The 13,372-nt window shown below is 38.9% G+C and overlaps 1 protein-coding gene across 2 annotated transcripts; it reads right to left on the bottom strand.

The window, feature by feature from the left end:
• Positions 1–1,618: 1,618 nt before the first annotated feature.
• Positions 1,619–9,823, bottom strand: LOC121728974. Of its 2 annotated transcripts, none has more exons than XM_042117328.1 (5): positions 9,616–9,823; positions 9,212–9,439; positions 7,820–8,098; positions 7,424–7,553; positions 1,619–1,938 (listed from the first exon to the last, which is right to left on the bottom strand). In XM_042117328.1, exons 1-5 carry the CDS (start codon positions 9,694–9,696, stop codon positions 1,691–1,693), a joined length of 966 nt encoding a protein of 321 aa, XP_041973262.1. In that variant the 5' UTR covers positions 9,697–9,823; the 3' UTR covers positions 1,619–1,690. The 2 variants fall into 2 exon arrangements, with proteins under 2 accessions (XP_041973262.1, XP_041973263.1); XM_042117329.1 differs by having other exon boundaries at positions 7,442–7,553.
• Between the last annotated feature and the right edge of the window lie 3,549 nt (positions 9,824–13,372).

Genomic DNA, 13,372 nt, shown 5'->3' with positions numbered 1-13,372 from the left:
TTAGACACTAACACTAAAGGAGTGAGCACACTGAGACGGGCCGTGCCGGGGCTCATCGCAAAAATCCGCCTCCATACAATTTGTATGGAAGCGAAAATCCGCTGCGCCCCGACACAGTGTGCGATACGCGCATTTTTGCGATGAGCCCCGGCACGCTGAACCCCGGCACGGCCCGTCTCAGTGTGCTCACTCCTTAAGAGTAAGTAAATAGGATACAATAGAATATAGATACTTTTCATAATTTTTGAACTCTTTATAGTAATTGTCCTTATACAAACATAAAACGTGACTGCGACATACCAAGTGTATTTCGCAATCACGATCAAATCTCGCAATCTTAAATCCCTGCCCTCGATCCTAAGGCGTCAGACCGGCCCACAGTGTTTTAGAAATCCCCAAAATCGGACATGACAACTATGTTCTTGAATAGGGATGATGACAAGGTCAAAGATTAGCGAATTTTGATAATAAAATAAAGAAATCACGGTAAAAAATAAGTGTTCCCAAAATTTCAGCTTGATAGCATTTGTATTTTTTTTGTTATGCGCCTTCAAAGTTGGATATTCAAGTCGAATTTTTTTTTAAATTAAATTTCTTAACATTTGTATACAATTCGATAACTTATCCAATTATAAGCAACTTTTGTTATGAAACCACTTTCATAAACGCAATATTTAATATACCTGTCGAACAAAGTTGTCTCCCGATGCGTACGACTACGAAAGACTGACGTCATACTTTCGTAGCACTTTGTATGGAGCGTTTCGGGCAGGTCTTTTTTATGAGATATTTGAATTGTCATATTTTGGTGCATTTTTAAGCTATCAGAGTCATTCTTTCAACGATGTTTCTATTTTTTAAGTCTCTTTCAATTACCGATAAGAAAAAAAAATAGTCATGCCTATTGTAGGAATAAAATAAAGTACAAAATTTGTGTCTCCAACTGCCGCACTCAGAGTGGAACATTATAAATTGACATAAGCCCCATACATTATATGTCAAACTCTTCATTAAATTCAAGGTTAATCGTAATTAAATGTCTCTGAGTGCGGCGGTTAGTGATTAATTTAATCAGCTGAGTAGCAGGTTTACAAACCCTCGTAATTAATTTAAATATAATAATTTCGTGTTTAGGGAGTCAAAAAATGACCAATTTAAAAAGATTTTCTTAAAAACGAAGTAAAATGCGCACAAAGGAGTTCTACTCTTGCATTTGAAATATAAGACGCCATCGACTCATTGCATTAGTTAAGTCATGTCCGATGTTGGGGATTTCTAAAATTCTGTGCGGCCAATAGTAATAAACATATTATTAAGTATTATACCAAATACTTACAATCTTAACCGTCAGTAAAAAAAAATGAGAGAAATTACAATATTATATTATATAATACTTACAGTGTGACAAAACTAAGTAATAGTACTTTAGGGTGTTTATGTGTCTCTTGTATAGAATTCACTGTAAAAGTAGCAGCCTGCAGCACTGAAAGACCAATTTTTTTTTCACTTTTGTGTAGGCCCGAGCGTCACGAGTTTCCCCATACAAAAGTGAAAAAAATATATTCGTCTTTTAGCGCTGCTTCACAGTGAACTCTCTAATTAGGAACATATTGTACACACCCTAAAGTATTATCACTTAGTTTTGTTACACCCTATATAGCTTAAACTAGTAAACGTCTCATCTGCCAGCCTACGGGTCGTTTACGCAGAGCGCGCCACGGAGGTGGCGCACGGCGGCGGCGGCGGCGGCTTCGGGCCCCGCGCCCGCAAACACGAGCGGCGGGTTGCCGGAAGACAGCGTCAGCAGCGCCACGCCGCCGGGTAGCGCCCCGTCCTCCAGCCGCAGCCCCATGACCCGCGCCGCGCCCTCCGCGCGCTCCCGCTCGCTGCACCCCGCCCGCGACAGCGCTTCCAGCACCAACCGCCGCTTCTCCTCGTCTGTAATGCGATCACGAATATATATCGTGTATGGTTCCGACTGCTATTTAATTGCAGCCACATTGAATATTTTGCTATAATAATAATAATAATAAGGGGGTGAAGCCGATTCTTCCTAGTTAGTGTCCCCGGGCAACCGGCAGATCGTCGGTTCTATCCTTATCTTCACTATCTTTTCACCACCTATTTATTGATCAATACTTGTTTTGAGCAATTTTTTTGTTTGTGTTTTTGATATCTTTCACCACCTCTGTTTCATCTCGTACTATTTTTCCTTTTAAGTTAACTTTTATTTTATGTTTACATAATTTTAAAACATGTGATATGCGACTACGTAATAGATATATACCCCAGGCGGGTACCGGCGCGAAATGCAATGGAGAATCCCGCCCCGGGCCCTTGGGCCCGGGCAGTCCCTCGTATTCTGAGGGGGGCAACGTATCGCTTCATTCTGCCCAGTCTGGTACTGCTGCAGACAATGTTGTTTCAACTACGAACAACACTAACTCGTACCCCACATCGCCTACTTCATCCATCAGCTTGTTCCCATCACCACACTCATCGCCAAGATCATACATGTTTGATAATGATCAATCATCATCATCGTCATCTCGATCCACTTCTTTGTCACCAATGTCAAATGTTGTTACACGGGAAGCAATAGCTACTTATCCTATGCCCAACATTGTCATCACGCCAGCTACGAGTACATTAGCAATTAATGAAATACGGGATGTATTTCATTAATTATGTAAAATATAATGAAATACATCCGGTAGACCATAATATTCAACAACCGCATTTCATCGACACACCAGCAAGAAGTGTTTTGCAGGAAATGCTTCCTCCGACCACCCTCGCTGGAAAATGTAGACAACGGATGAAATGGACTGACGAAATCAACAAAGAACTTCTCCGTTGTTACTACATAGTCACCTCATGTGAATCAAACCTCACCGCTTTCAGACCATTACTTCATCAAAAGTTCATTGAAATTTACCCGGAACTAAGACATTTATCAGAGCAAAGACTAGCCGATTAAATCAGAGTAATCCATAGAAATAATAGAATAGCACCTCCTATAAGAGAACAAATAAAAAACTCAGTAGATGAAATAACCCAAACCCCGGAAGAATCTAACAACCAAAATACTATACAGGATTCAGATCCACAACCAAGCACTTGCTTGAACAACTTACAAATAGATCATCAATCTGTTGTTAATATTTTATCTCCACATCAATACATATTATCCTCACATGAACCAAATAACACGCAAAACTAATTCGAAGCCATAGAATATACAAACGAACTAGATTTCAACACCACACAGAGAACCCCGAGAACACAAAACCCGATAGAAACTGAAAAGATAGAAAAGTTTTTTAAGAAATGCTGATTAAATACACTGGTTTAGATCCAACTACAAGACCTATCATACCTAAACTTCAGATCACTCGCAATGTTATTTAAACTGTAAACACACTGAATCATGCTATTGCAAAATATTTAGAAGATACAGAACAACCTGGTTTGGAAGAAATTCATAGCACTATATATTGTGCAGCTATGACTACAGCGACCTTGCACACTAAAATTGTAAATCGCAATGAAAAAGAAACGAGAAACGCAATAAATAATACTAACCCAAAGTGGCAGACACGGATAGAAAATAGAATCAAACAACTACGTAAAGAAATAGGTCAGCTAATACAATATTTAAAAGGAAATCTAAACCCAAGGAAATAACGAAAACTAAACCCTAAAAATCTCACAGAAAATCAATTACTCGATCACTTAGATAGCTTAAAACAAAAACTACTAGCTCAATCCAAACGTCTACGCCGTATTGAAACTATTAACGCCAGAAGGAAAGACAATATGCAATTTAATACTAACCAAAAATTATTCTATCAAAATCTTAATTCTGAAACAATTAAAATAACGCAGCCGCCTGATATAAATGATGTTAAGGATTATTGGGAAAATCTGTGGTCAATACCAGTCCAACACAACAATGAATGCTCATGGATTAAATCCGAAGAACAGGATTATCAGGACATTAACCAGATGCCGGATATCACAGTGGATATATATGATGTAACTACTGCTGTAAAGAAAACTTTAAATTGGAAAGCCCCGGGCCCCGATAAAATACAAAATTACTGGTTGAAGTATTTTACATCAACACATCACCACATAGTAAACATATTTAATTCATTTATACAGACTCCACAAACCATGCCATTATTTCTAACACAAGGAATTACCTATCTTAAGCCCAAAGATAAAAACGATACCACTAACCAAACAAAATACCGCCCGATCACTTGCACATTATTTAAATTATTCACATCAATTATAACGCAAAAGCTAAATACACACATCACAAAAAATAAAATCATACCTGAGGAGCAAAAAGGATGTACAAAGGGATCTATGGGCTGCAAAGAGCAGCTAGTAATCGATGCCGAAATACACAACAATGCTAAACGAAACCGTAATAACCTATACTTTGCATACATTGACTACCAAAAAGCTTTCGACAGTATTCCGCATTCATGGTTAATAAAAGTTTTACAAATATATAAAGTTAACAACAAATTAATACAACTACTACAATATCTAATGTCAACCTGGTCCACTCAACTCAATCTAAGAACAACTAAAACCGAACTCTCAACAGCTCCGATTAAAATCAAACGTGGCATATTCCAAGGTGATTCCCTCAGTCCTTTATGGTTTTGTCTGGCACTCAACCCACTATCTAAAATTTTAAACAAATCAGCATACGGATACACTATTGACAAACTTAATAATATAAAGCTCACCCATCTGCTATATATAGATGACATAAAATTATACGCAATAGACAGACATCAACTAGAACATCTCCTCAAACTTACTGAAAGATTTAGTACCGACATCAAAATGGCTTTCGGCATCGATAAATGCAAAATAAACTGCTTAGTAAAGGGTCAACATCAACAAATAAATCCATATAACCTCGAATCACAGGATGATATAATAGATAGCATGCAAATAAACGATACCTACAAATATTTAGGATATATACAAAACACTGCAATTAGTCATAAGGAAGTGACAAATGCGTTGAAATCTAAATATAAAGTAAGATTGAATAAAATACTATCTACTCAACTATCAGGACGAAATAAAATAAAAGCCATCAACACTTATGCAATACCAATATTAACTTACTCATTCGGAATTATTAAATGGACAGATACAGAACTTGAAGCCCTTAACACCACAACCCGTACCGCTAGCTACAAACACAACATCCATCACATTCATTCAGCAGTCGAAAGATTCACTCTAAAGAGGAACCTCGGGGGCCGAGGCTGCATTGACTTAAAAAATCTATGTTACCTACGGTCAAATAGAAAATTTAAGAAAATATTTTCAAACTAAAGCACAAACTAGCGACTTACATAAAGCATTAACACAACTTACCCACTCTGGGACACCCCTTCAACTAAACAATAGTCAATTTAATCCAAAACTTAAAAATTACAAAAGATTGCGCTGATATCAGCTGGAACAGGACCATATAGACCAAACTGCATCTTTTAGTTGGCTAACAAAAGGCAATATATACAGTGAGACAGAAGGCTTCCTCGTGGCAATACAGGACCAAATAATAAAAACCCGCAACTATTCCAAATACATACTCAAAGAAAACTTAGACACAGATAGATGTAGATTATGCCACCAAACAACCGAAACAATAGACCATATCACTGGAGGATGTCCGTCACTAGCCAACAAAGAATATACGCATCGTCATAATAACGCAGCCAAACATATCCATCAACTGCTAGCCATCAAATATAAACTAATAGACACACACACACCTTATTACCAATATAAACCCAGCAATGTCTTCGAAAACAGTTCCGCTAAACTCTATTGGGACGAGATATAGTGACCGATCGCACCATATTAAGTAATAGACCTGATATAACCTTGACAATCAAATCTCAAAACACCACTTACCTCATAGATATACTGTCCCGAACACCAATAATCTGAAACAAAAACAACGAAAAGATCCAAAAATACATACCTCTCGCAGATGAAATAAAACAAATGTGGCGCCAGGATACTGTAAAAATCATACCATCATCTCCACTGGCATCATCCCAAAGGCCCTCACTACTGCTCTGAAAACACTCGAACCAAATTAAAACACATACATCAATATACAAAAATCCATCGTCATTGACACTTGCTCCATAGTTTGAAGGTTTCTAAATCCATCATCGTCTTTCACTACATCACGATGATGATACTTTCCTGACACAAATTAAGTCAGGTACTTGGCACATGCCCGTACCTGAATCATTTACCGGCATAAATGCTGAGACAACAATATATTGAAATAATAATAATAATAATAACATCTATGGACGCTTCACACCACGTCAGTCTGGCCCCATGCTAAGTACCTGAAGGACTTGTATTACGGGTACCAGACAACGGAAATATATTTAATACTTTTATAATATACATATATTTAAGATTTTTATTATATGATACACATATTTAATACACATCCATGACCCAGGAACTTTGAAAACTTTTTTGTTCCGTCGGCGGGATTCGAACCCGCGACCCCCGGCTTGAGCTACCAACAGCCCACCAACTGAGCCATAGAGGTGGTCGCTATAATAACTATTTTTCCAATTATTCTTAATTTACATCACACATCACCGAAATCTACATTACAAAGTCATTTTATTTTGTTTATTCGCGAGAAGAGAAGAGAGAGCGAGAAGATAATACTTGCCTCTAATATAAGCGTGCAGCCATACCTGCACTAGCACTACCCATAATTTAATTATATTTCTACAAAACCAAACCAAATTAAAAAAGAAATTAGGGCAAAAAGAAATTTAGAAAAAATATAATGTTAAAAACATACACTCTAGCACACCAACTTTCGAACTATGTCACATTGTATGTGTGATGTGATTACTAGACTTGTGATTGAACTTCCTTTAGGATCAGGCCTCAGCAGTCAGTGGTTGAATCATTGAATGCAGATAATGCCTTTTACTCTGTAACAGTTTTTCATTTACAAGATAATTTTTACACATGCAACAAACTATGTATGTCCATTATGAATTAAAAAAAAAAAGTGAATGTAAGCAAATCATAGTACGGCAACTAAAAAAGCGAAAAAACGGCTGGCCAAGTTATAACTCCTAATGGCGACTGTACACACTCAACGAGAGTCTCTCGCAGAGAGAAACCGACGCCACCAAGTCCGAGAGCAATCGATACGAGAACGAGAACGCGACACGAGACGAGAGCGCCTGTACACTGTCTCGGGGTATCTCGACGAGTGTATATAGCCGCCATTACACAATGTTCATTTGGCCAATTTCCATTCTTTCATTTAAACACTGACACAGAGGCGAGATGCGTCACGCTGGAGAAACTAGTTGTGACGACTCACCTATGGAGTTGCACAGACCTAAATGGTAGTCGGCAACCCTCTGGCTGAGGTCAGGGCGGAACACGTCCTCCTCGCGCGTCTCCACGTACCGCTCCATCGCTTTCTCCAGGGCGCGCGACAGGGCTTCCTCCTGAATGTTGAGATTAGAAGGTCTATTAGATTATAATAAAAAAAATTGAACCAAAAAAAAGTTAACTGTCAGACTGGCAGGTGTAGTAAGAAACTTGAAATGTTTCTGTGATATTTATTATTAAAGGCTTAAATCCTATCAAAGACTAAAAGTAAAAATATAAAATATAAAAAAATATAAAAAAAGTAAAAGTATACAGTCAATACTACTGTCAATCATACCAGCCAATGATTTTAAAATGTAAAAGGTCAGAGCTCTGGTCTTACCTCACAAAAGTCTTTCGTGGTGACGAGGTTCTCGCGCAGGTAGTGGTACAGGCGCTCGGCGGCGAGCTGCCGCGCGGCCTTCTTGGTGCCGGCGGCGGCGATGCGCTCGTGCTCGCCGAGCCGCGCGCTCATCACGAAGCGGCGCTGGTGGGCGGGGCCCGTGTCGCCCGTCAGCTCATACACCACCGCCCCCAGCCGGTACTGCTCGCACAGCTCCCGCAGCAGCGACACGTAGCTGCGCACATCCGTCGCCGCTGCAGGGGCACCTCCACTGCCTTCCTGCATATAGTTAGCATGGCCCGTTTTTGTAACAAATGAAATTATAGTAGCTCCCTCTTAATAGAGAACTAGTAGTCAAGTCAAAGATACAAGGAGGATGCTTCCAAGGAGTACAACAAACAAAAACAGAAATCACAGAGTTAGGGTGTGCAGCTAGGGTTATTTCTATTTATAATAATATATTAATATGCAAGCGAAAAACTTTGTATCCCTTTTGACGAAAAATGCAGAAACGTAGGTGAATGAAATTTTGCACAGTTATAGCTTATATGGTGAAGGAGTGCATTGAGCTAATATTATTTTGAAATTATGGTTTTATCATACATTTTTTAAAAAAATAAAACGTTACACACACTACAACACGCACACTCAAGAAGATGACAGATTTTTTAAGGGACAAACCTATACATACGAATTATACTGTTTTATTTATGATTGAAGTCTGTTGACACTTGGACAAGAAGTTGACAAATTGAAAATGGATTATAGTTTTTTTTTTATTTAATCTTAGATCCTTTTAGACAATGCTTACACGGCCAGTCTGAGATCAGCTGAGTCCTAGAGACAAGAGTTGGAAAAAATATATGATAAAGTCAATATTATTTTACAAAATATAGGTAGTAGTCCTAATGTCGTTGAAACTAAGGTTGAATTTCAACCATTGGGCGATCTCTAGTTTAATTAAATAGCTGGACAACATTTGAAAAACATAATATTATGTAGATATGTTCAGTTTCAGATGAGCAGTACTCAAGTTTTTTTTAAACAAGCCACAAGTTTACATTTTAGTGCGGTGGGTGGCAATCAAAAATTTTTAGGAGTAAAAAAAATCTTTTGCAATAATATTATAACTGTGGGAAAATTTTCATGACTTAAGTACGACATAGTAAACAAACAGCTGCATTGTTTTTGTTAGACACAAGTCGCAACAAAATATTCAATTTTCCAATAATCGGAGTTAACAACTCCACACGGGCTACTTATAAAGTCCTGGCAGGACTTAGGTTGAATATACATATCTATGTATGATGAAAGCTGGCCATGTTTATATCATAGTCTTCTAAATAACCTTTCCGTCAATGCAAGGAATTATAAAATATCGATGATGGTTACCAAAGCAGGCTTCTTGATTGGAGAAGGGGGAGGTGACAAATCATCTAGATCTTCTACTATGGGAGTATTGTAAGGCGGGGGCACGTCATAGCCCCTGGCATAGAGCTGCTTGAGCATCTTCCGGGCTGCCTCCTGTTTTGCTTCCTTTTTAGATCGCGCCTGAGCAGTCACTGTTACTCCTTCGGCAACGCATTTGAACTCAAATGTCACCAGATGGTGTGGTCCTGTCTACAAGAATTATCCAGTATTAAACTTAATAATCTCACAGGGAATCAGATAGGTTAACTAAGGTTCAGAACCGTTAGTTCTAGTTGACTAGATTAAGAGTTATTTCGCTCGGAAACTGTATCTTGCAGTCTGCCTTATCTATTGTAGTTATTATCAGGATTGTGATAAACATTTACCTGAGAAATGCACTCATACTCCGGCATGTAATGGTTCAATTTGACCATCATTTCTTGAAGAACTGTAATTGCCGTTTTCATAATTACTCGCGAACAATGATGGGACAAATGGATAAAATTTACAAGAAAGAATCGTTGGAAAAAGCAATAAAAATGATTGAAGAAAGAGATTTAATTGTATTATATAAATATTTTGTGTTATGTACACTGTGCAAGTGCAACGCAAAATCACCGCAAAATTTCCGTTTTGATTTCCGCTTCTTCTTCTTTTTTTTTTTCATAAAATGGCACTCGGCTTTTTAACCATGGCCAGTGTCAAGAAAAATATGGCGGGAAAAAAATCGTTTTTCCAGATGATCGTCAAGTCGAAAGTCTAAAAAAGTAGTCAGTAAAGTCAACGAGTCAAGTCAGTTGTTTTAGTAAAGTGGTAGACCCTTTACTAAAACTTTCGATAGAGTTGTGATGACAAAATGGCACGTTTCTTGAAGTTGTATCACTTGCCCACACTTGTGCACGACATCGAATATTTAATGGTTAATATTCTACCAACATTATACATTAAAAACCGAAATAACATAATTTTAGGAAAATAATACAAAAACACAACATCACTCTTTCGTATTCCCAGCAAAAACTCTTCTTCTTTTTTTTATAGAACCACGGCCAGTGTCAAGTAAATGGCGGGAAAACAATATTATTGTAACGGTTTTGAGTTTCGTTTCTATGGTTCCGTACCCAAAGCGTAAAAACGGGACCCTATTACTAAGACTTCGATGTCTGTCCGTGTGTCCGTCTGTCTCCAGGCTCTAACTCAAGTACGGTAATAGCTAGTGAGTTGACATTTTCACAGATTATGTAATTATTTCTGTTGCCGCTATATTAACAAATACTAAAGATAAAATAAATTAAATATTTAAGGGGGGCTCCCATACAGCAAACGCGATTTTTCAAATATTTTTTGTTTGGTATTAATAATGACGACAGGTAGGCACCTGAAATATTCACAAAATATTCAGCTGTTTTTATACTTTTGTGGCGGTACCCATAATTCGCCTAACATTCCTGCATCGCGCTATCGAATTTCTCTGAGCGCGTCGGTATAATATATACATATACGACAGCTGAAATGTATCACGTGGGCTTCGGCCTGACCGAGCATACCACCTCGCTCGGTCGGAAGATCTTCCTTTGCGGCCTACATGCATATTCCCACATTGGTGACCCTCGACAGAACACGCCTCCTTCATCATCATCACTCCCCGCCCCTCCGCACCGCGCCTGCCAGCATCGCCTCATCGGGTACATCGTCCACTAGCCGCAATGTACCGCGGCCTGGGCGACTCCGCATCGGCATCAACGGGCTTTCTCACTACACCGACCGGTCAGCAAGCAGAGCACATCTCTCCTGGTCAGCACGTAGCATCGGCCTCGCACGGCAGCTATCCGACTCACTGGATCCCGTGCAGCAGCTTACAGTTCCGACTCACTGGGACTCACTGCAACAGTTCCGACTCACTGGAACTCACTGGCACTGGCGACTCAAGCGACAACAAGACTTCAAGATTCGACCTCCGGTCTTCGGGCGGGAGTGATTTGGCGGTACCCACAATTCGCCTAACATTCCTGCATCGCGCTATCGAAGTTTTCTGAGCGCGTCGGTATATGTATATACGACAGCTGAAATGTATCACGTGGGCTTCGGCCTGACCGAGCATACCTCTTCGCTCGATCGGAAGATCTTCCTTTGCGGCCTACATGCATATTCCCACACTTTAATAATAAAATAAAATAATTAATAAACCAGTCTGCACCGTACTCACACTCGTCTTATTAATAAAAATGGCCTACATCCAGCATAATCCGTCCTTACACTCAGAGTTGTTAATCCAGGAGTACGGCCGACATAGCTCTGGTAATAATTTTTTATTTATAAACGTGGAGTAACCTTGGAGTAACAATACATTCCTTACATCGGGATTAAGGAGTGCATTATGGCAACTCTTCTAATTTAAAAGTAAATAGTGTCACTGAGGGAATAAACTAACGTCAGAAATGACATTTATGACACTGACAGTCAACATACTTTGCCTGTTATTATTTCAAAATTCAAAATATGTGCGGGTTTTGCTGTGGTGCATGCCGTGCATGTGGTGCTAGGGTGTTTACTATTTTGTTCTTTGGTTTTGTTAGTACTGTTATTTTGTGCAAGTTTGCAACCTTACTTCTTTGAAGTTTTGTACTTCGAATCTGTGTTTAAAAAAATAATAAGTATATATAAATTATCGAATACAATGAGCAAACAAACAACGTATTCGTTCCAGTAATTCGGATAAACATTTTTTTGTTCGCTCATTCAACGATATCAAAATACGCTCATTGTATTTGATAATTTATAATAATAAATATTATTATATTTATTTGATAATTTACAATAATAAATATTATCATATTTTAAATAAAATATAATAATATTAATTTATTATTGTAAATTATCAAATACAATGAGCGAACAAACAAAACGTATTCGTTCCAGTAATTGGGATGAAGATGAAAAAGTAAGTTTTTACGAACGTTAGACATCTGGTACCTATAAAATGTTGGGTCGTGTTATTTTTTGTTCCAATGTTTTTTTTTCAAATGCCAAAATACACCTTTGTTCTATACTTAATCTCTCCTTAAACTAGGTAGTGTGAAGGACTAACTTTTGTTCCGAGAGTAGATTCGGATTAGTTTACTCCTTCCTTACTCCATGTTTATTAATACTGAATTTTATTACTCTTCCCTTAAGCCTAGGAGTAAAGTTATTCTTGCTCTAGTCTGTGTTTATTAATAAGGCTGACAGACATTAAGTTATGATTAACCTTCAATTTAATGAGGAGTTTGACAGATAATGTATGGGGCTTATGTCAAAATTTTTAATTAATTACATAAGGTAGCATTTTAGTAGGTAATCAATGTTCCACTCTGAGTGTGGCAGTAAGTAAATTAATCCCATACAAAAAATATTTTTTTTTACTTTTTTGCTCTATTATGGTACGGAGCCCTTCGTGCGCGAGTCCAACTCGCACTTGGCCGATCACCGGCCGGTCACGACACACAGGTTAAAAAACACTGCGCGGTCAGCGCTTGAGCTACGAGATCCGATTAATATCGGATAATATCTACGTGCTACGAGATATATTATTATGTCCTACGTACTCGAACTACTACTACGGTCTACGGCTGCTACGGGCTACGTGCTACGCATAACGGACTCTATTGATATTACTACGGCTTACTGGCTCACTGGATCTACATCTATGCTTAGTAAGACAGTGGAAATGCGAAGAAATAGTGACTGATTTTCGAAGCAAAGTAACTTTCTTCTGTCACTTCATTTTCTTTTGTGGGACGAGACCCTGTTCTGAGGCTAAGCGTGATCGGGGAGGCGGGGCGGGGCGGGGTCGCGGAAGCGCGGGTCGTCGGCCGCCGCACGCGACCCGCGCACGTGATGCGATTAGCGGATGTAGGTCAGCCTCCTCCCCCGCCCCGCACATCCCTTACCCGCCGGGGTGCACTACAAGGTGCCAGCAAGAAGAGATTTCGCGGCTAATTTTGATAATCATCCTAAAGGCCTGCTAATAATTCTGTGTCCGGCGGCAGTATCTTACCGCCGATGTCGAACATCCATTACCAATACATTATCTGCAGCTCTACAGCATACGTACTGTGCGGTATACTATTATATACGGTATAATATAAATTATCACCGGAGTCT

The sequence above is a fragment of the Aricia agestis genome, chromosome 7, assembly GCF_905147365.1.
Source record: "Aricia agestis chromosome 7, ilAriAges1.1, whole genome shotgun sequence".
NCBI lineage: Eukaryota > Metazoa > Arthropoda > Insecta > Lepidoptera > Lycaenidae > Aricia > Aricia agestis.
Note: the sequence above shows the minus strand (reverse complement) of the source record. Positions and strands in the feature narration are given on the sequence as shown.